This window comes from Talaromyces stipitatus, genomic scaffold (genome assembly GCF_000003125.1).
Source record: "Talaromyces stipitatus ATCC 10500 scf_1105507295523 genomic scaffold, whole genome shotgun sequence".
NCBI lineage: Eukaryota > Fungi > Ascomycota > Eurotiomycetes > Eurotiales > Trichocomaceae > Talaromyces > Talaromyces stipitatus.
In genome coordinates, this window is record NW_002990113.1 from 4784403 (window position 1) to 4805941 (window position 21539).

Here is a 21539-nt window from a genome sequence, read left to right on the forward strand (position 1 = left end):
GCATTTGCTATTCAGAACAGCCCGTTGTGGATTGTAATAGTTGAAAAGAGATAAGCAACTTGCAAACTCATGCGCCGATGATGTGATCGATCCTGTTTCGACAGTTTTGGTGGCTATCAGCTAGAATACTACGTACTCTGATACCCGCCGACATCGTGATTGTTAGTGCTTACTCCAGCTTCAGTTAACGGATCGGATATTACAACCTATAGAATAAGTCATAGAACGAACTAGATTTCATTCAAATCCTGTCCAAGAAAGAAACGCTATAATATATGTAAAACATGGATACAACACATACTGCCCCCGAAAAAAAAATGCGGACGCTTTCTTGAACAGTTAAACCCGCCCAGAAGAGCAAGACAGAACCAAACCAACCGATATATATAAAAAGGGAAAAAAAGCCCGCTCACAAAATACCCAAAAGTCATGTCATGAAACTAGTAAACAAACAAGCCTAATCATCATTACCGTGGTCATATCAATCGGGTCGAAAGATCAATCCGATTCAGATCCAACAGCAACGTCATCGGCGCTGTTACTATCTTCCTCTTCTTTTTGAACTAATCGTACGACTCGCTCGGCAGTTTCTTGTGTCGCGACTTCGGGCTCTTCGCCACCTTCGGCTTCTTCCTCTTCGTCTTCGAGGCCGATTTCACTTGCATCTAGCCAGCCGCGGGACATTTCTACTGCTTTGGTCCACTGTTTGTACATCAATGCGCTCTCGTGGGCGGATAGATACGGCTTGAACACGCTTCGGTTGGCGCGGTTCATGTGTCGGAGTTCTTCGTAGGTGGACCAGATGCCGCTTGCGAATCCAGCAGCGATTGCGGCTCCGAGGGCGGTGGTCTCGTGCATCGAGGGACGCTCGACTGGGATTTGAATGATATCCGCTTGTGACTGTACCTCCTTGTCAACTTTGTCGAGACCAGATAGGTGGATAAGGTATACGTACCTGCATGCAAATATCTGAATTGCTCATCCCTCCGTCCACGGCAAGATCAGTCAATTGATGACCACTGTCCTTGGCCATGGCATCCAAAATGGCCTTGGTCTGGAAACAGGCAGCTTCTAGTGTTGCGCGAGCAATATGACCACGTTGCGTGTGCTGTGTGATACCGACTGGACAAGAATTAGCCATGAACGACAAATGAAACAGACCGAACTTACATATTGTTCCCTTGGCATCATCAATCCAGTACGGAGCAAACAACCCACTGAAGGCAGTCACAAACACACAACCTCCATTATCCGGTACCGTTGCAGCGACCTCACTCACTTTCTTGGAGTCACGGAAGAAACCCATATTGTTCATCAAGAACGAGACACCACTACCCGCAACAGCAATACTACCTTCCAAAGCGTACACCGGTTTTCGATCAGCACCCAACTGGAAAGCAACAGTCGCTAAAAGTCCATGTTTCGAAATCACTGGTTTTTCTCCAACGTTGTAAAGTAAGAAGCAGCCCGTTCCGTATGTATTCTTTGCATATCCCGGTTCAAAGGCACAATGGCCTACCAAGGCGGCCGATTGATCTCCCAGACAGCTGGTAATGGTCGTACCGGCTAAAGGTCCACCGGCAAGTTTACCAAAGGCCTTGGGGTCTGCTGACGGTACGATTTTGGGTAACCGGAGCTTGTTCTTGTCCAGACCAAAGAAGTTCAACAGCTTGTCGTCATATTTCAATTCATGCAGGTTCATGAACATGGTACGCGAGGCGTTTGTCACGTCAGTCACAAACACTTTGTTCTTGACGCCTCCGTTGAGATTGTACAGAAGCCATGCATCAACCGTCCCGAAAGCCAATCGACCTTCATCGTAGGCCTTTTTGACCTCAGGTCGGTTGCGAAGCAGCCACATGAGCGTCACGGACGAAGGGTAGGTGGATAGCGGTAGACCACAAATCTTGTCCAGCTCATCGGCTCCTGGCTTGGAACGCAACTCGCGCACCATCCCTTTTGTTCTGGTGTCGGGCCATGCAATAGCATTGTGTAGGGGCTCTCCGGTCTCCCAGTCCCATACGACAGTCGTCTCACGTTGGTTGGTAATGCCAATGGTCACGATATCCGTTTTGGAGTGTCCAAGGGCAAGGAAAGCTTTCATAGTTTCCTCTATACACTTCTCTACCGTCGAAACGAGTTCTCGAGGATCTTGCTCGTGCCATCTGCAGAACCATATATTAGTACTTGCCTCAGATTCGTAAGGTTGTAAACGTACCCTGAATGTTCATGGATCTGACGAAATTCAGACTGGTAAGAAGCCACCGGTAGCCCGGTGCCGTCAAACACAATAAATCTGGTGCTTGTGGTACCCTGGTCAATGGCACCGATAAACTTGTCCTTCAGATTATCGGTGCGCGAAGACTCATCTTGAATGAGTGATCGGTCTCCGTCATGGGTGGTGGTCTTGTTGATCACGGATTCTCGACGTCTATGAGGAGCCATGGCCAGCTGAAAAGAATATCTATATCTATAAAGCGGGCGGTATTGTTTCTTTCTATATAGAGGGTGTGCCAATGACTCGACTCGGCACTGCAATGAGAAGTTTAAATGTACAAGAAGGAGAGAGAGGGAAGCCAGGGGCAGTTGGAGAAAAAGGGGACTCAAAGCAGGTTCGAAATCGCAGGACTTTTTGGTGGGGAGCGACTACCAGAGTGACGTACGGCTGATGATGACGCAGTAAGGGCAGCTGGGGAGCCAATGAGATTGCAGTATCAGCGTTCTATATCAGAACACGGTCAAGAGAAGAGAGCAGGAAAAATATTAGTATAGTAGAATTATTAGAAGAGATTAGTTAGTTATAGACAGAAGAAAAGAAGAGAGAAAGAGAGAAATAGAGCAAAGCCGAGAGAAGGGCAAGGGGAAGCAGCCAGCTTTAACTGTGTGTCCCTAAAGTGCCAAAGAGCAGAAGGCTAGAACAAGCAAGGAACGGCCTCAGGCTAAAAATACTGGCACCCAGTGGGGGGTCCCTCAGGCATTCCCCGCAGCATCGATATTAGTATGGAGTACTACAGAGTACTACGTACAAGTCTACTCTACTAGACTTACGTCTAAAAAATTTTTTTTTTCTTGATCAGGCGACCTCGGGAAAATTGGGTCTATCTACGAAGTACATACCATCCCCCACTATATCCGCATTGTCTGGACCTGTCTTCCTCGCGCTACCTGCTCTTTTTATTGTCTTTTGTCTTCTTTTTGGATACGTCTACCCAAGCCACCGGGCTTTAGGCATAATTGATTCCACTTGGGGCTGTATATTTCCAGCAATCACAGCCTCGGGTCTGTAATGCAAGGAATTCTAGGCCGAGAGTCGTCGGCCTCGGTTTGGTGCTTATATTTCTTGCTAGTGAACTGGAGTGTCGATGATCAATTGTATAAGTGCAATGGGATATGTTAAATAGTTAAATAGAGCGATACTATTCATGCCACACGGCCATAAGCTAATTAGTGGTGACGTGACTTAGTACGCCTATGTACATTGTACCGAGTTATATGACCATACTCCGTACAGACAGAGTACGTTGCAAGGGGCAAGCATTGGCAACGATCTCCTCCTTAGAGCTAATGCAAGATTTAATACAAGTCCACGTGATGCTGACTGTTCCCCACGGAGGTACAATATATAGCCCGCCTTAGTTACCTACCTACTCGAGAAAAGATGTACGTCCTCGTGATAATACCCTGGTCCAGACCTCTTGTCGCGCGTTGGTCAATCCTGATTGATATCGAATCGGGCCCCTCCTCGGGGACGGACAACTCTTACATAGTACAGTTCATATACGACCCGTGTACTGGTTTCAGCTTCCATGATTGATAACTAGTGGATATCTGTTGCAAGTGTAGATCAGTACGTAAGCCGGAGAGTGGCTACTTATGTCTCTATGATACTACTACTATGCCGCTCATGCGGTCAGCTTCCGGGGTTCCGCTCCTTTCTCGATATCCACGGATCGGTCAAAGCTCCCCCTACCCGGACAGGGAGGTGCTTTTATTTAGCCTCTTAAATCAGTACGCATTCGAACAGCTCGTATTTGAAACTCTTTTAAAATAATCTACAACGACAAAGGAAAGTGCTTTAGAATGACTAGCCTAGAGACATTGATCAGTACGCGCAATGTAGTGGCTTCCAAAGAAACAATTGAACCATCCAAGGACAGATACTACTGTTTCAATCTTATATCAACTCTGGATTACTCTTCAAAAGCCTCCTTCTCTTCCTGAGCACGCTTCTTGGCCTCCTCAATCTCCTTCTTGCGGAGGAAGAGAAGAGCCTGAATCTTCTCCTTCAAGGTGTGCTCCTCAGTGTCGTGCTGGGAAATGTGCTCGCGGCCAATCAGAGTGGCGACAATGCTGGCCCCGACAACAAAGGTCAACACGAATCGGTACATGCCGTACCAGTGAGGAGCAAGTCCGCGGCCGGCAGCACGGGCGTCGTTGTAGTACAAGAAGGTGAAAGCAAGGAACTGGGTAATAAGAGCGTGCTCAACGGGGAGCAGCAACGTGGGCCAAGCCACAGCGGGTGCAATGACTCCAGTGGCATATCGGCGGAAGCCGTGAGTTCCACCGTATCCAGCCCACTCTAGACCCCAGTGGATGGCACCAAGGAAGGACAAGATCTGAAGAAGTAGATGTTAGAGCTTCCCATTGGATGCAGAGTTCCAGTTACGACTTACAACGGCACCGTATCCGATCTGAATAGGCTCAGTAAGGTGGAGCAAGAAGGATGCAGTCTCTCCGGAGAGCAAGAAACCAGAACCGTTGACGACATTGTTGTTGATTTCCCATGCGAGGTAGCAGGTGTTCAAAGAGGTGGCCAAATAAGGAATGACACCGGCAAGCCCGAAGTAAAGAGCCTCCTTGGGAACTTCCTTGAGAGTGAAAGTATCCTTGATGACTTTCTGCACCGGAAATACTCAGTATGTGTAACTTAAAGCAATCACATAGAAGAGAACGTACCGCATCATTCTTGACACCAGCGAGCATATCAGGTTCCTCCTCTGGAAGACCAGCAGCCTACATTATCTATCAGTCAAGTTTCAACAGAACCTCCGTGTTCTACTGACCGAAGAACCAGTAGCCTTGTCTGTAGCGGTAGAAGCATAGCGGACGAGAGCAGTGGTGACGGGCTTGCGAACGGCCAAAGCGAGGTTAGGTGTGGACGTCAAGCGTTGGCGCGCAGCGGAGGTCAATTGAGCCCGGAAGACACTGCGTGGAACAGCTGAGCGCACTGCGGCAGAGGCATTGGAGCTGGATGCAGCGCGGAACGCAGCGCGGGCAGCCGACATACGGTAAAGCATTGTTGTGGATGAGTGGAAAAAAGCTTCGGGTATAGTAGGAATTGGAATGAATCACCAACGGATTGCCCAATTGAAGCCGGAAAGCTGGAAAATGAGATTATAGAGTGGAGATGGGTGATTAAATAGTATAGAGAGCTTCAGCTACTCTCGACAGTCGCGAGGATGCGGCGTTGGCGGAATTGATGCGAAGTCTGAAGATGTGAGAGCAGCCCGGTGATGAAAGCATGAGCCGAAGTTGCTTTCATTCCGGTCGCCCGCACGGACCACAGCCGCACTTCTGCCTGAGGCTGCGAACATCATCATCCTCGGTATAGTCTCTTAAGATTTCTCTCCACTGGAACCCTTAAACTACTGTTATGTAGATGTTACCTGGAAAGACTAGAGAATACGTATATCATATAATTCGTAACAAGTAACTCCAGTGCATAAAAAAATCGCATTTCTGTCCATAAACGCAAAAGCCTAAATGAATGTGCAGCTGCCAAGCTGACGACGTCACCTCCCCGCGGGCGGACGAAAACAACTCATACGATCAGGGCAACAACTTCAGGGACGACCTCATTTTATCCGCCCTGTCTATCGCAGCGACCACACAAGATATATGATTTGATTCTTCTGGTATTTCGACATTGGGCTTGTTCATCTGATCAGGAACTCGAGAACTCCGCCGTGCTCGAGTTTCTCACAACTTGCTCGATGCTGGATTTCAAATGAGCATCCAAGACGCATCCGTTACGACAAATCAGTACCACGCCTGAATGGACATCGTTGAGTCTTCTTCGCTGAGTATGGTTCTATATTCCCGAGCTGCCTAAAGTACATGATGCACCATTTTTACCTGCTCTCGTCGAGTTCACTAACGTCTGTATATTCTAGGACTACTCTCGCGCACTAAAGCATCAGCTATAACGAACTGTCAAGCGATTTCTGACCCTCGATAAGCAACGATCGGCTCGGTATAAACATTGCTCCCGGCCTGGGTAACGGCCATTATTACCAGCGATGTTGGAAGGTGTGGTTGCAAACCTGCTCAACAGGTTTCTGGGCATGTACGTCAAGAACTTCGACGGCAAACAACTCAATATCGGAATCTGGTCGGGCGATGTCAAGCTTCACAACCTCGAATTGCGCCGAGAGGCACTCGATCAATTTCATCTTCCACTCAACGTCGTCGAAGGACACATCGGCCAGCTAACATTGTCTATTCCATGGTCAAATCTACGTGGGAAGCCGGTTAGGGTGGAAATCGAGGATGTGTTTCTTTTGGCAGCACCAAAGGTCGAGACCGACTACGACCCAGAGGAGGAAGAGAGAAGGGCTCATGCTATCAAGATGGATAAACTCGAAAGCGCCGAACTTCTACGTGAGCGTAACGCGGAAGGAATGACCCAGGAGGAACAGAGGCGGAATCAAAGCTTCACACAGAGTTTCACAACTGCCATCGTTGATAATCTGCAAGTATCCATCAAGAACGTCCATTTTCGGTACGAGGACTCGATTGCTTCCCCCGGCCATCCGTTCGCCGTTGGCATAACCTTAAAAGAACTGAGTGCTGTGAGCACAGACTCAGAATGGCGTCCTACATTTATCCAGTCTACGTCTGGGACAACACACAAGCTCGCAGTTTTAGGAGCTTTGGCTGTCTACTGGAATACCGACACGGAGTTACTGGGGACAGGAAGCGGCGCGGACTTTGGTGCAGAAGCCCAAGGGATATCGCACGAAGACCTCATGATGAAACTCAGAGGCGGCATTGAGTTGGATGAGAAAAACCAGTACATTCTTCGACCTGTGAGTGGCCGTGCTGGACTTGAGATGGACAAAACGGGGAAGCTTGACCGGCCAAGAATGAAAGCACGCCTTTTATTCAATGAATTGGGCTTTGTTTTTGATAGTGATCAGTACCGTGATACACTGATGCTGGTGGATCTCTTCCACTATTTTATCCGCCATCAGGAGTACAAGAAACTACAACCTTCAATGAGCCCGAAGGAGGACCCGCGAGCTTGGTTCCGATTTGCCGGAAATGCTATTCTGTCTAAAATCCATGAGAGAAACAGAGTATGGACTTGGGATTACATTAAAGAACGGAGAGATGATCGAATAGCCTATATTTATCTGTTTAAGAAAAAGAAGAGAGAAGAAACACTTACCGCAGATCAGAACGCAGAGCTAGATCAGCTGGAAAGGAAATACACTTACGAAGATCTGCGCTTCTGGCGCTCTTTGGCACGAAACCAGCTACGGAAAGAAAACGTTGGCGTCAAAAAGCCTCCCAAACCCCAAACATGGAGCGAATGGATGTGGGGAACGAAGAAACAAGAGGAGGACGAAACAGAAACAATGACAGAGGAGCAACGCCAGGAATTATACAATGCAATTGACTGGGATGAGAAAAAAGCCTTGGCTGAGAGTGTGGAACTTCCCAGAGATTCAGTCAAGTTACAAGTCAATTCCAGCCTCAGAGCAGGTAGCTTAACTTTGAAACGTGATCCACACGGCGCGGCAACCGAAGTCATGAAGCTCGTCTTTGATAACTTCAGAGCTAAAGCTTTACAGCGACCTGATTCCTTCTTTGTGGATTTGGACCTTGGCGGCTTGAGAGTGTACGACGGGACTACGGAGGGTAGCATCTTCCCGCAGATTGTACGAGTCAAAGACTCTCAAGCGCAGGTAGCAAATGCATTCTCAGACGAGTCGGATGAACTGGAATACGAGGAAGATTCGGACGAAGCCGAGCATGATGACAGCTTGTTCCACCTCCAAGTCGAACAGAACCCGCTTGAAAGTGATGCCGATACCGCTGTCAAGGTCAAACTCAAGAGTATTGAGGTCATCTACAATCCTATATTTGTCATTGAGGTTGCCCGATTCTTCAGGCCGCCGGAACGGCACATGGAGTCCGTAGGAGCTCTTCTCGACTCCGCTGGAGCCACGGTGCAGGAAATCCGGCAACAAACTAGAGCTGGTCTTGAGTACGCTCTCGAAGCGCACAGGAAAGTAGACGCTCAGTTCGATTTGCAAGCTCCTCTTATAATCATCCCTGAGAGCATTACAGAGGAGGGCGCTCTTTGCCTGATCCTTGATGCTGGTCACATCAGAGTCAACAGCGAGCTTGTTGATAGAAGTACCATGTCCGATTTGCAAGCAAAGCAGAAGAGGCAGTACAATGAAGAGGACTATAAGCAGCTCGAGGAGCTTCTTTACGACAAGTTCTTGGTCAAGCTTGATTCAATCCAGTTGCTCATTGGCCCCAACATCGAAGCTACCAAAGCGCAACTCACATCAGATGATCCAACCAAAGACCTCCATATTGTCGACCGTATAAGTGTCGACTTTGTCCTCGAGCTCTGTATTGTTCCGAAATCCACTGCTCTCACTAGAACGCGGGTTTCCGGACATCTACCAGAGTTGCATGCGTCTATGTCGGACATGAAGTATAGAAATCTGATGAAGCTGATCGACATAGCTATTCCACGCTTTGAAGATAATACAGGCGAGTCCTCTAACCGTGTCAAAGAAATTGTTGATAAATCTTCGGAACAAGAAGCAATGAACAGAGCGAGATCGGCCTCTTTCCAGCCATCTTCTATAAGAGAGATTCCTCTTCTTGATGATGAGTCTGACTCGGAAGATTCTGGCAAACATGAAGTTGCGAAGAAGGACGAGCAGCCCGTCAACTTGCACCAGCGAGTATTCGAGTTCAAATTTACAGTGGGAAAGCTCCGTGGTTCCCTTTTCAGGTCTGATCAAAGAGAAGCAAAGTCTGACCAATTACTGGCTGAGCTGGTAGCTGAAGGCTTCGAATTGGACTATTACCTCCGGCCATTTGATATGGTAGCTGAGCTGACCTTGAAATCTCTCAGCGTGGATGACTACATTGAGCAGAATCCGACACCGGAATTCAAACAAATTATTTCTTCCAAAGGTTTCAACGCTGAAGAAGATAAGGATCTGTTTAATCTCAAATTTGTTCGAGTCAGACCGGATTCTCCCGAGTTTCATTCGACGTATGAAGGGGTTGACATGAATCTTGACGTTGCAGTGTCCACTATCAATATTATAGTCACCCGGAGGACCCTTTTGACACTGCTTGATTTCGTGCTGATAACCTTTACAAATCCTGAACAGCCTCAAGCGGTAGCCCCATCACCAGGTAGCAGTTCCGTGGACCTATCTCAAGGTCAACAGGAACCACAAGAAGCACGCAAAATCAGAATCAAGTCACAGTTGAAGAGTATTGCGTTGATCTTGAATAACGATGGAGTGAGACTTGCAACTTTGAGCCTCAATACTGCCGATGTTGGCATTTTCTTAGTCGGCCGAACTATGCAGATTCAATCTAGGATTGGAAGTCTGACTCTGGTAGACGATGTGAATATTGGAGCGTCAGAGCAGTCATCCCTCAGGAGACTTATGACGATTGAAGGCGAGAACTTTGCCGATTTCAGATATCAAACTTTTGATCCTGACTCGTCTGAATACCCCGGCTACGATTCGGAGGTCTTCCTAAGATCTGGATCAATCAAAGTTCAGCTGCTAGAGGAACCATACCGGAAAATTGTCAATTTCCTGGTCAAATTCGGGAAAATGCAAGCTATATTCAATGCGGCTCGACAGGCAGCGGCAAGTCAAGCAAATCAATTGCAGGAAAATGCGTCACGTATGCGATTCGATATCATCGTGCGCACACCAATTGTGGTCTTCCCTCGAGCTATGTCGGAAAATAAGCAGCGTGATACTATTACAGCAGAGCTTGGAGAAATCTACGCAAACAATACATTTGTTCCTCTAGATGACCGAAAAGATAGCCCAGCCGTCAATATGATCACAACCGGAATTCGCAATATTCGCCTCACCTCTGATTTGTATTATGATGATGCTACACACGAACAATTGGAGATGATTCAGAAGGTCAATCTTGACTTTAGCATCTGTTACCTCGAACATCAGCCAGACCAACCTCGTCCAGACATTGAGGTAGAGGGGACGATGTCTCCAATCAAGCTACGAATCTCACAACCACAACTCAAATTCCTATTAGAGATTACAAAGACTGTACCTGGAGTATTCACTCCAGATACCGACCAGCAGGAACTCGAAGCAATGCAATCACTTCCATCGATCAGTCCACAAACTGAGGAACAGAACTCAGAAGTTCAGCAGGTGAGGAAGCCAGCGAATCAAAGTCCGGTTAGCAATTCAGAGAAGGATACGTGGGTCAAACTCGATATGATCTTCAAGGTCGAAAGCGTTGGCCTGGAGTTGATTTTGGCCAAAGAGAATAAACCTGTCGGTCAGGTGGAGAATTCAAGCCTCTCCAGATTCTCGCTGAACAATACCAGAGTGAAATTGCGCATGCTGAGTGATGGCGCCCTCGAATCAGAGCTTCTGATACACTCCTTCTCGATCAGGGATAGCCGTGCCCAAGAGACAAACAAATTCCGCAAGATCATGTCACTTATCAACAACGACGTTCAGCAGCAGTTCATGGCTAGTGTCTCAATGTCACCTGGACCTAAGAAACATGTCATTGCCATGGTCACCATTGACAGTCCACGCATTATACTCGCGCTTGACTATTTAATGGCTCTGCAGGCATTCGCAAGTGAAGCATTTGCACAGAATCAGCAGTTGGAGATAGAAGAAATCGATGAAACTCCTGAAGATTCTGATGCCGCATCTAGTGCTGCAGTCAGTGGCAATAAGTCATCTCTTGATGAGCAGGGATTACGCATGTCTTCGGAAGGAGAGCAAATGACTTTCTCATTCAGAGCTGATATTGTCGATGCTCAGGTTATCATGATCGCTAATCCTGCAATACCCAACACCGAAGCAATCGTTCTGGGAACAAAACAGTTGCTATTTTCCCATCAGCATGTCTCCACCCTGCAAATAAATAAAGTGGGCATGTTCCTCTGCCGAATGGATAAGTTCGAGACAAGTCGGCTGCGGATTTTGGACGACTTCACTCTCGAAGTCTCTATTGATAGCCGCGCCCAAGACAAAGGATCAGCTCTGACTAGCATTGATGTTCATGTCGAGCCCCTTGTTTTGAGACTGTCATTGCGTGATATTCTTCTGGCCACTCAGATTATGAACAAGGTGTCAGAAATGAGAACGAGTTCTACGACCGGACCCGAGAAGAATGAGCCGCAACGAATCAAAGAAATCAAGGGCACTGACAAGAAGTCAAAGAGGCGCTCTACGATAGGAGGCAAGACTGGTTCGGCTGCAACAAGTTCCAAGGCAAGGAGTCATTTGATTCCAGAGCAAAGGCTCGCACCGCAACAATCCGCTGTCATTAGAAGAGAGGAACTAGGTGCCCAATTTGACGGCATTAGGGTAATCCTTATTGGAGATTTGCACGAATTGCCCTTGCTGGATTGGAGCGTCAAGAAGTTCAGTGTGGATGTCAGAGACTGGTCGTCGACTCTTAACGCTGACACATCGTTTGACACTTTCGTCAACGTCTACAACTTTTCAAAGTCTGCCTGGGAACCTTTTATTGAACCGTGGCAGCTCGGATTCCACATGTCCAAGGAAATCAACCCAGATGTCTTCTCGATCGAGGCTTACTCTCATAAAACTATGGATTTGACCTTGACCTCTGCAACTATTGCTCTCGCCTCCAAGTCGTTCCAATTCCTCAACACTGACGAGGATGTTTTATCTAAACCTAGAGGAGCCGATGCACCATATAGGATACGCAACTACACTGGATTCGACCTTCGAGTGTGGGCAGATGTCGAAGTTGCAGACAATGCACCGGCCGCTAAACTGAGTGACGGTGAAGAGTACCCCTGGCGCTTTGAGGATGCAACTACAATGCGTGAGAATCTCACACCAGAAGGCAATGCAGGGCTAGTAGGCATCAAGTTGGAGGGCAGCGGCTTTGACAGCATCAACCACATTCCCGTCATTCGAGAAGGCGAAACGCTGTATAACTTGAAACCTAAGAAGGACAAAGTTCTACACAAGTTGCTTGTTGAAGTCAAGCTGGGTGAAGACAATGTCAAGTATATCACTTTTCGCTCTCCATTGCTCTTGGAAAATAACACACAGATACCTGTTGAGATGGGAGTTTTCAGCCCTGAAGATGGTCATTTGCTCAAAATTGAGAAAATTCTCCCAGGTGATGCTCGACCGGCACCAGTTGGTTCAGCTTTCCTGCATCAACTTGTCGTCCGCCCCGACCAAGGTTTCGGGTACGATTGGTCGAATGAACAATTGTATTGGAAAGACCTACTCCGTCGACCGACGCGGACGATTACGTGCGTCAGCGAAAGCGGACAACAAGCTCCGCCATTCTACTTCCAACTGAATGCTACTTACGACAAGCGTGACCCTATCATCAACAACTACCCTCACATGAAGCTCCGACTTTCAGCACCTGTCGAGATCCAGAATTTGCTTCCCTATGATTTCAAATACCGAATTTACGACAAGAATACTCGCAAGGATTGGACCAACTTTTTGCGACGGGGCGGTGTCAGTCCGGTGCATGTTGTGGAATTATCTCACTTGCTTCTTCTGAGTATTGATCTCCAGGACTCGGTCTACAAGCAAAGCGAATTCGCTATAATTAATGGCAATTCACAAGACTTCAGGCGAGAAGATTCGCTACCGCTCAAGGATGAGCATGGTGCGGAGCTAAGGCTCAAATTGCACTATTACAATGTGCCTGACAGTGGAGGCGCCTTCAAAGTCAGCGTGTATAGCCCGTATCTTGTGCTGAACAAGACTGGACTTAGCATGGAGGTTCAAAGCAAAGGATTTATGCAATCTGCTCGAACATCAGCAGGAAGAGGTATCGATTCTGATTCCGCAGCTTGTCATGCGAAACCTTATATGTACTCATATCCTACTGATGATCCAAAGAATCGGTCTATCATAAAAATTGGTGACTCTCGGTGGAGCAAGCCTCAAAGTTTCGATGCTATCGGTAGCTCCTTTGAGGTTATCGTTCCGGCTAGAACGTCTCGAGCTGAATTTCATGCTGGAGTGTCCGTTTCTGAGGGCGAGGGCAAGTACAAATTGACCAGAGTAGTCACGATTACACCACGATTCATCCTCAACAACAAGCTTAATGAGGAACTTCAGGTGCGGGAACCAGGAACGTCCAATGTGCTCACGATGAAAGCTGGAGATCTGGTACCTCTTCATTTCCTCCGTCAAGTCCCGGAGAAACAGCTGTGCCTATGCTTTCCTGGTGTCAACAATCAATGGTCTTCACCTTTCAATATCGCCGACGTGGGCATCACGCATGTGAAATTAGCCAAGGCATCTCAGCGACAACGTCTAATTAAGATTGAAGTGTCCATGGAGAACGCAACCATCTTCATTCACTTGAGAATGGAACACAGACATTGGCCGTATTCCATGCGAAATGAAAGTGATATGGAGTTCATTTTCTATCAGTCAAACCCTAATGTTGACGAGGACGAGTACGAAGATACAAGCAGCGGATGGCGACCCATTCGGTACCGTCTGCCGCCTCGTAGTATCATGCCGTATGCCTGGGATTATCCAGCCGCGAAGAGCAAGTCACTGGTTCTGAATTGCAACGGAAAGGAACGACACATTCGGCTGGCGGAAATCGGAAACCTAATCCCTATGAGGGTTCCAACAAATAACAATTCCAATGGTCAGAGCATTGTCGATTTGAATATTGTTGCAGAAGGCCCGACGCAAACGTTGGTCTTATCTAACTACAAACCGTCTAAGAGTATATATCAACAGCAAAAGGGACAAACATCCCAAACTAGCGTTGCAACTGGGTTTGAAGTCAAGGTGGAAAACTCCGATGTTACGTTCAAGGCACAGCTGCGACTAGGTGGCGTGGGTATCTCACTCATCAATCAAAACATGAAAGAGCTTTTGTATTGCACATTCCGTGAGATTGAAATCAAATTGCGGGAGAGCAATGTGTATCAGACATTGGACACCACGATTAAGTGGATTCAGATTGACAATCAACTATACGGAGGCGTGTTCCCGATTCTCCTCTACCCCAGTGTCGTACCAAAAACTGGAAAGGAAATGGAGGCTCATCCGATCTTCCATGCCATGGTCACAAGAGTCAAAGACGATTCGTACGGTGTTTTATATATCAAATATGCTACTTTGCTCTTGCAACAGATGACCCTCGAGTTAGATGAGGACTTTGTCTTTGCTATGCTCGATTTCGCAAAAGTCCCCGGTGCTTCCTGGTCTATTGAACAAGAGGGTACGCTCTGTGACGAAGATCTGGATATCCCTGAACCAAAGTATGAAGAAGCTCGACAAGATGTGTACTTTGAGCTGTTGCATCTACAGCCCATGCAGCTGGACATTTCTTTCATGCGCACGGAGCGAGTGAATGCTGAAGATCAGCTTCAACCGTCAAGTCCACTCATGTTCTTCGTCAACGTTATGACTATGTCTATTGGCAATGTCAACGACGCTCCGGTCCGATTGAATGCGCTAATGCTAGAGAATGCCAGGGTATCTATTCCTTTGCTCATCTCCAACATGAGAAAACACTACACCCAAGAATTCTTGCGACAAATTCATATTGTTTTGGGATCGGCGGACTTCCTCGGAAACCCTGTTGGTCTTTTTAATACTGTGAGTTCCGGTGTTGCGGATATTTTCTACGAGCCATATCAAGGTCTTGTTACCGATCGACCTCAAGACCTGGGTTATGGCATCGCCAAAGGTGCATCTAGCTTTGTCAAGAAGTCGGTCTTTGGATTCTCGGATAGTATGGCCAAATTTACTGGTAGTATGTCCAAGGGCCTTGCAGCTGCTACTCTGGACAAGGAGTTCCAAGATCAGCGCCGCATGTCCAAAGCCCGGAATAGGCCTAAACATGCGCTTTATGGTGTTACATCTGGTGGAAATGCATTCGCCACGAGTATTTTGAGCGGTATTGAGGGTCTTGCGCGCCATCCACTTCAAGGAGCAGAGAAGGGTGGGTTTGGAGGCTTTATGAAAGGTGTTGGAGTGGGCATGCTCGGTGTTGTGACCAAGCCAGCCATTGGAGCGTTTGATCTTGCATCTAGTGAGTTCTCTCATAGCAATCGTGTACAAGCCATCTTACTAACTTGAAATCAGATCTTGCCGAGGGTGTCCGAAACACGACAACAGTCTTTGACTCCGATGGCCTGGACCGCGTTCGTCTAACCCGCTTCATCGGAACGGATGGTATTGTCCGACCATACTTTCAGCGCGAAGCACTCGGACAATTCTGGCTCAAAACCACCGATGACGGCAAATACTTCAAGGAAGACTACATCGCGCACCTTGAACTCCCCGGACGAGATATGATCGTGATGTTGACCTACGACCGTATATTACTCGTGCGTTCTGATAAACTCCGCTCTGAATGGGAGATCAAACTTACAGATATTCAAACTATATCCAAAGAGCGGACTGGTATGAGTATTACGCTCAAGGGAGGGGCTAATGGGCCGTTTATTCCGGTTCAGGATGAAAGTTCTCGAAATTGGCTGTATAAGCAGATTGCTATTGGTAAGTTTTTTGTTCCCATTGTCTGAGGATTGCTTGCTAATGTGTTGTCTTAGCTGTTAATGCCTTCAACGAAAAGTATAACGCGAAGAATTGATCGGTTAGCACATAGACTTTTTCTTACGTTACGAGTTTGAAGCGAACATCCTTGACCGTTGACGCATGGCGACTTGATGCATCTTGTATTTATCTTTCTGATTGTGTATAAACTAGTAATTATGAATGAAAGCAATGAATATGGATCTATTTCGTCTATCCGCATACCCAAACCAGGGGAAAGAACATCTAGCTATAGGTTCTTTCCAAAACATCTAATCACCAACTAATCAACCCCTTCTCTCTATCAAACCCACCCCGTAACTGATCCGGTTTAACAAGTTTACCCTGCAAAACAGTAAACCTAACAATATTCTCACACTCCTCCGGGCGCACTCGAGCCAACCATATCCCCTGCACAGCACCTTCATCCTCTTCTTCTCCCTCTTCATTGGTATCTGCTACCGCATCCTTCTTCTTCTTATACCACTCAAAATCCCGTCGTCGATAGATTATGACATTAGCAGAATACTTATGACCCCCGACATGACTAATAAAATGAACCGCGACACCACCGGGACGTTCGTCATTGGCATCCCTGTAAAGACCAAGAGTACGCAAATGACGCTCAAACTCGCGCTTGAGCAATGGAGCGGATTGACCGCAGCGTGCGTCGCGGGTCTTTTGTGAGCAGAGTAAGATTACTGCTGCGTGGGGTAAGGGTCGGGATCGGAGAAGTGTTAATGATGAGATATCTTGTTCTTCAACGTTGTCGGCAGAGGGTTCTGGTGATGCTGTTGTTGATGAGTTATGAAGTAACGGTGTCGTTGTCGTAATGGATGGATTGACAAAGTACTTTATCAGGTCCGGGGCAAGTGCTGGAGTAACATGATCAATGATTTTGAATGCCGGCAGGAGGACAACAGTAGTCGGTCTATTCCCATCTTCTTCGGCATGATGATATTCATCCGGAACCGGTATATTGGAAGCAGATAACTTCAAATTCTGCCGCCATAACAAGTCAGCTCATGGACCACACAAAAAACGGATATGGGATAGATATACCCCATTACTAGGCGTCAATCCCCCCTTCTCAATAGCCTCCATCACACTCCCCTTCTCATCCGCCACATCCCTGACCCAATCCGTCTTGCCCGTTGCAACAAGCACATGAGTCGACCAACCATTCACATGTCCATACAATTTATCATTCATCTCCACATCAAACCTAGCCGGATAATGAACGGTACAACTCGCGCAGTCATGATCGCAATCTTCGCCGTCTACTGCTGGATCGACTTTGGGGAATAGAGCGGTTTGTGTGGGAGCTGTTTTGAAGGTGGTTTTTTCGTTGTCTGTACTCGTAATAGTGGCGGGACTACCTGTTCGCGGAGATAGGAGTTGCGCGCCGGCACGGAGGATTTTTTGCATGGTATTTTGTGACGGAGTGCTCTCCAAAGCAGCACTTAATACACCAAGAAATACTTCCAGAGGTATATAAGGATCCTAAGGATGTATTAAGAGAACTGAATGAAGTCTCCACGCCTCATGGCGGGGGTTGACGCAATCTCGGAGTTATCTTATCTGATCAAACGTCATCTCCGAGCGCACGCATTTCGGAGATAAATACAAAAATTTCTATGGACAAGTGTTTGGATACTAATAAAAGAATGGTATTATGTAGTAGTAGTTATGTACAAAGAAGAATTAACATGAGGCTATACATAGCCTGTAATATTCGACCTTGACAGGTCAATTTCATAAGGGAGATCGGTCGGACTCCGCGTCCTCGTGAGACGAATGACACTCCCACTGCCCGAGCTCTGCGAAGCGATCGATCGAGGACGCGACAGAGATGTAGACCACGGATTTTGCAGAGAACCGCTCGCATATCGGTCCTCAGGCCGAGAGGGCGTGGGCGAGGGTACCATTGGCGCCGTATGCGCGGATCGAAAGCTACTGCTCCACCCCGACGAATCCGCACTCCTTTCACGCCGTAGAGGAACATTATTCTCCTCCGAGTTCAACGTATCGGTTTCCCCTTCTTCATCGGACGGACCGATAAAGGACTCGCTATCAGCTCTCGAGTCGAGTCCTCCAATTTCTTCCAGATATTCATAATCCAACTGCTTCATCCCGCGCAGGATTTCGGCAAATATTTGCATCAGGGCGCGAAACTCGTCCTCGAATAACGGACGAGATGAAAATCGAGCTCGTTCATAGATGGCCAAGAATTCAGGTCGCAGTTCAGGAGGGTTAATCAATCCAAAAGCTGTAAGGTGGGCAATATATTCACGTAGTCCCATCGTTGACGGCCTTTGTAGCAGCTCAACCAACCGTGGATCTGGAGCGTCGTATTCTTCTTCAGTTATCGAAGAATCGAGGAACCCTCTCGGTGGCTTCGACGGAACGAGGGAAACGGCCTTGGCCTCAATCAAGTGCGGCAACTCTTCAATGACTGACTCGAATCGCAGTCCCGGAAAATCAATAGACGACGGTGCCGACCATCCGGCATGCGACACCGAACCCCATGGCGGTCGATCAGGCGTAATTGAAAGCTCAGCGTCATGGACAGGCTCGCTATTCTTGTCCGACACATTTCGAGGTCGTGCTTGAAACGCTATGATGGCGCTCCGATTAAGACCTTCCTCCACAGCCTTTTGTACTTTTCTATCTACTTCACCCTTCGAAACAGGTATCCATGCTTTCGGGATCCCACTGAGCACGGTACGATTCGTATAAATCCGACTGGCGTAGATCAGCAGACCGACCAAAACCGTAAGAACATAAACCCCAGTAACTATAATGATATTTGTGAGTCTGTGGTTGACGCGACATTGGTAGATGAAATCGCCCGGCGTGAGGAGGGTGAGAACGAGGAGTACGACCGTGAGGATGGTATAGACCGTGGAATTAAGGATACTGAGAGCGCTAAAATTCATTGTCGAAATGTAATTCCATGGCGCGGAACAGCGTGTTCTCGGCGCATGTGAGCATACAGCTCACTAGACCAGTGAACTTTTTGCTGCCGTTGCGGTGGAGCGATGGCTGTCCTGGAGTGGTTACATATCGAAACAAGAAGCTCAGATGAATGAGTTGCTGCCGGTCAATCACGTGACTGAAACGACCGACAAATCTCCGTGCCTCGGCAGTGGTATGATTTTATTTATTATTTTCTGCTTTTCTTCACACGTAAAAATTCGTAAATTCCTCAAATAGATATGTTCATGTATCTACAACCGAAAATCTGTTTTTCTCTTTCTTTTTCTTTTTCTTGCTAACCGTCTACGCCCTTCGGACATCCAGACTTAGTCCTCAATGGCCACCTCATCTTCCAGTGTCGGGCCAACGTTCTCTCCTCTAGCCCGACGGATAACCCGCTCAATGCCATCCAACCCCTTCTTCAAGACTTCCATTTTTGGTCCGTAGCTGAGACGCACAAAATGATGGCAAGGACTGTCAAATAGGTCACGACGCTTGGCAGGATTCAAGTCAAAGAAAATACCCGGAACAACAATAGTCTTCTCCTTCAATAGCGCATTGAAGAAGTTCAAACCGTCGGAAATGTTTGCACTTTCCGGCAGAGGGGGTTCAATGGATGTCAAATCCAGCCAGATGTAGAAAGTGGCTTGAGGGATATCCTTGAATCGGAAACCGATTTCCTGGAGACGAGCGACGACATAGTCACGTTTGCTACGGAAGTGAACCTGCAGAGCCCTCATTTCTGCCTGGACGAGGGATGGTTTAAGCATAGGGACGGCTGCCTCTTGGAAAGGAACGTTGGCACCCCCATCCAAGTAAGAACCTGCAGATCCGAGAGCCTCGATGAACTCTTTGGGGCCGACAATCCAGGCGATACGCCATCCTGGTAGACGGAACCGTTTGGTGAGACCGTCAATCAACAGAACATCTGCAAATCTTGTCAGCTTCCATCTTGTGTCTCGGGGTCAGATAGCGTACCGTCTTTGTCAACATCGATAACATTCTCTGCGCCACTCAATGTCGTTCCATCACAGTCAGTGGTGTAGTTGTAACCACCATAAAACTCATCCAAAATCAGAGTGGCACGATCACGGCAGATATCTTGAATCTTGGCAAGAGATGGATTTGCGATAACATGGCCGGTGGGATTACGAGGATTGGATGTCAAAAGTACAGAGGTGCCGCGAGCAATCTCCTCAGCGATCTTATCAGGGTGGATGTGATAGTGATCACTTTCTGAAAGTGGGATAGGAATAGGCGAGAACTAGACGGTCAGCTCTCATCCCCTTTTGGAGCAACAATGATCGAATAGCATACGTTCTTGAAAAGAGATAACATCTCAGAGTACGCGGTATAATCCGGGATAGGGAACGACAAATACGCATTCCCCAAAATGGCCGCAATTCTAATCAACCCAGCACGACCACCGGGCACAATGCACACGTTCTCCCAAGTATACTGACTCTCCTTACCCTTTCGGTACTGCTCATTGTAAAGCCGTGCCACAGCAGCGCGGAGGGGCTTGATACCTGCAGTAGGGCCGTATTCTCGGGCAGCCGAGTCGATGGGAATCGTCGTGGGACGAGGGAAACTACCAGCAATATCATCGTCTGCTTCAGGGGCGCCCTGACCTAAATTGGCCCATTCGTGGGGATGTTCTGAGAAGCCATGCTCATTGGCACGTTCTGTACACCAAATGACACCGGTAGAAGCACGGGAAGCGTCGAGGCCGGCGTGGGGTTTGTGGCCTTCGTGCGCAGAACGGAAGTTGCGATGGGTTTCGGAGTTCTTTTCTGAAATCCAACAGTTCTCGATTAGCTCATTGCTCTGTTGATCCTGGAAAAAGCAAAGTGCAAGCAATGATGGGAGAAATCGTCCGCCAAGAACAAACCTGACCGCTCCTCACGATAAGAGGGGAAACAATTTATGCTCAGGATACTTGAAACGTACCGTTCTGAGAAAGATCCTTGCTAACAGAGAAACGCCTAACTTCTGCAGGGCGCAGAATACTCACTCGGCGACCGGAGAACGACATCTTGGCTTGTTGTGGGTGTTGTATGTAGTTTTGTGTATTTTCCGGGGTAACAACTTTCCACTCGTTAGCGTCCAGATTGCCAAGACTGGTTGATATGCAATACCTCAACACTCTCAACACTCAATCAGATATATTAACTGGAGATAGAATCAGAATTGAATCTGTTGATTTCAAGGAACGCCACGTATTTATCCATTACCAAAAGACATAGCGCAATTAATTCACTCATTCTAGCCCTAACCAGGGGCTGACGAAACGCCGGGTCAGTATTATACTAGCCCATCGGAACCATGAGTCATTTTCCTATACAGAACTAGAATCTAAAAAAAACTTCAAACTTCAAACTTCAAACTTGCAAGCCACATAACACAGAAATGGAAAAGCTCTTTTTCCAGAAGAGGAATACGTTGATCCGGTCGGGATCCCCGAAGGCTTGGGACTACAAGTACATCCGTAACGTATACTCAAATCCTAGATCCGTTAACGACGTGCTTCAGTTTCAAACTAGATAGGAAAAGAGAAAAAGCAAAGAAAGACATACAAAAAATGCCGCCCCCTTAAGTGCCCAACATGAGATCACAGCGCATATCGCGGAATGTATCCAAGTACTGACAATATGATTGGTGTTTACAACCGCCCAATAGTACGTAGATCTTAAAACCTGAGGATATGCCGAC

General features: G+C 47.5%; 5 protein-coding genes across 5 annotated transcripts; 1 reads left to right on the forward strand and 4 right to left on the reverse strand.

Moving 5' to 3' along the window:
• Nucleotides 1-242: 242 nt before the first annotated feature.
• On the reverse strand, nt 243-2445 carry TSTA_077090 (glycerol kinase, putative; the record flags this gene model as incomplete). The annotated part of the gene is made up of 4 exons (XM_002341688.1): nt 243-900; nt 956-1122; nt 1171-2165; nt 2219-2445. The coding sequence occupies 4 exons, from the start codon at nt 2443-2445 to the stop codon at nt 499-501; spliced, it is 1791 nt and encodes a 596-aa protein (XP_002341729.1). The 3' UTR covers nt 243-498.
• Nucleotides 2446-4010: 1565 nt separating this feature from the next.
• TSTA_077100 (uncharacterized protein) lies at nt 4011-5297 on the reverse strand (the record flags this gene model as incomplete). Its single annotated transcript, XM_002341689.1, has 4 exons — nt 4011-4616; nt 4674-4898; nt 4957-5013; nt 5064-5297. The coding sequence occupies 4 exons, from the start codon at nt 5295-5297 to the stop codon at nt 4191-4193; spliced, it is 942 nt and encodes a 313-aa protein (XP_002341730.1). The 3' UTR covers nt 4011-4190.
• An 881-nt stretch (nt 5298-6178) lies between these two features.
• Nucleotides 6179-16845, forward strand: TSTA_077110 (vacuolar protein sorting-associated protein vps13). Its single transcript, XM_002341690.1, has 3 exons — nt 6179-15342; nt 15396-15812; nt 15866-16845. Exons 1-3 carry the CDS (start codon nt 6300-6302, stop codon nt 15904-15906), a joined length of 9501 nt encoding a protein of 3166 aa, XP_002341731.1. The 5' UTR covers nt 6179-6299; the 3' UTR covers nt 15907-16845.
• TSTA_077120 (sucrase/ferredoxin-like family protein, putative) lies at nt 16033-18787 on the reverse strand (the record flags this gene model as incomplete). Its single annotated transcript, XM_002341691.1, has 3 exons — nt 16033-16850; nt 16911-17351; nt 17570-18787. The coding sequence occupies 3 exons, from the start codon at nt 18785-18787 to the stop codon at nt 16125-16127; spliced, it is 2385 nt and encodes a 794-aa protein (XP_002341732.1). The 3' UTR covers nt 16033-16124.
• A 252-nt stretch (nt 18788-19039) lies between these two features.
• TSTA_077130 (aminotransferase, classes I and II, putative) lies at nt 19040-21034 on the reverse strand. Its single transcript, XM_002341692.1, has 4 exons — nt 20778-21034; nt 20145-20620; nt 19806-20091; nt 19040-19755 (listed from the first exon to the last, which is right to left on the reverse strand). The coding sequence occupies exons 1-4, from the start codon at nt 20860-20862 to the stop codon at nt 19154-19156; spliced, it is 1449 nt and encodes a 482-aa protein (XP_002341733.1). The 5' UTR covers nt 20863-21034; the 3' UTR covers nt 19040-19153.
• Nucleotides 21035-21539: the final 505 nt, after the last annotated feature.

Bases quoted from the DNA above. Each gene is read 5' to 3' on its own strand.
- TSTA_077110 (XM_002341690.1), top strand. From the start codon at position 6,300: ATGTTGGAAGGTGTGGTTGCAAACCTGCTCAACAGGTTTCTGGGCATG. The intron at 15,343-15,395 runs GTGAGTTCTCTC...ACTTGAAATCAG, and splicing joins AGCGTTTGATCTTGCATCTA to ATCTTGCCGAGGGTGTCCGA. The intron at 15,813-15,865 runs GTAAGTTTTTTG...GTGTTGTCTTAG, and splicing joins GTATAAGCAGATTGCTATTG to CTGTTAATGCCTTCAACGAA.
- TSTA_077130 (XM_002341692.1), bottom strand. From the start codon at position 20,862: ATGTCGTTCTCCGGTCGCCGAGTGAGTATTCTGCGCCCTGCAGAAGTT. The intron at 20,092-20,144 runs GTATGCTATTCG...CTGACCGTCTAG, and splicing joins TGTTATCTCTTTTCAAGAAC to TTCTCGCCTATTCCTATCCC. The intron at 19,756-19,805 runs GTACGCTATCTG...CAAGATTTGCAG, and splicing joins TATCGATGTTGACAAAGACG to ATGTTCTGTTGATTGACGGT.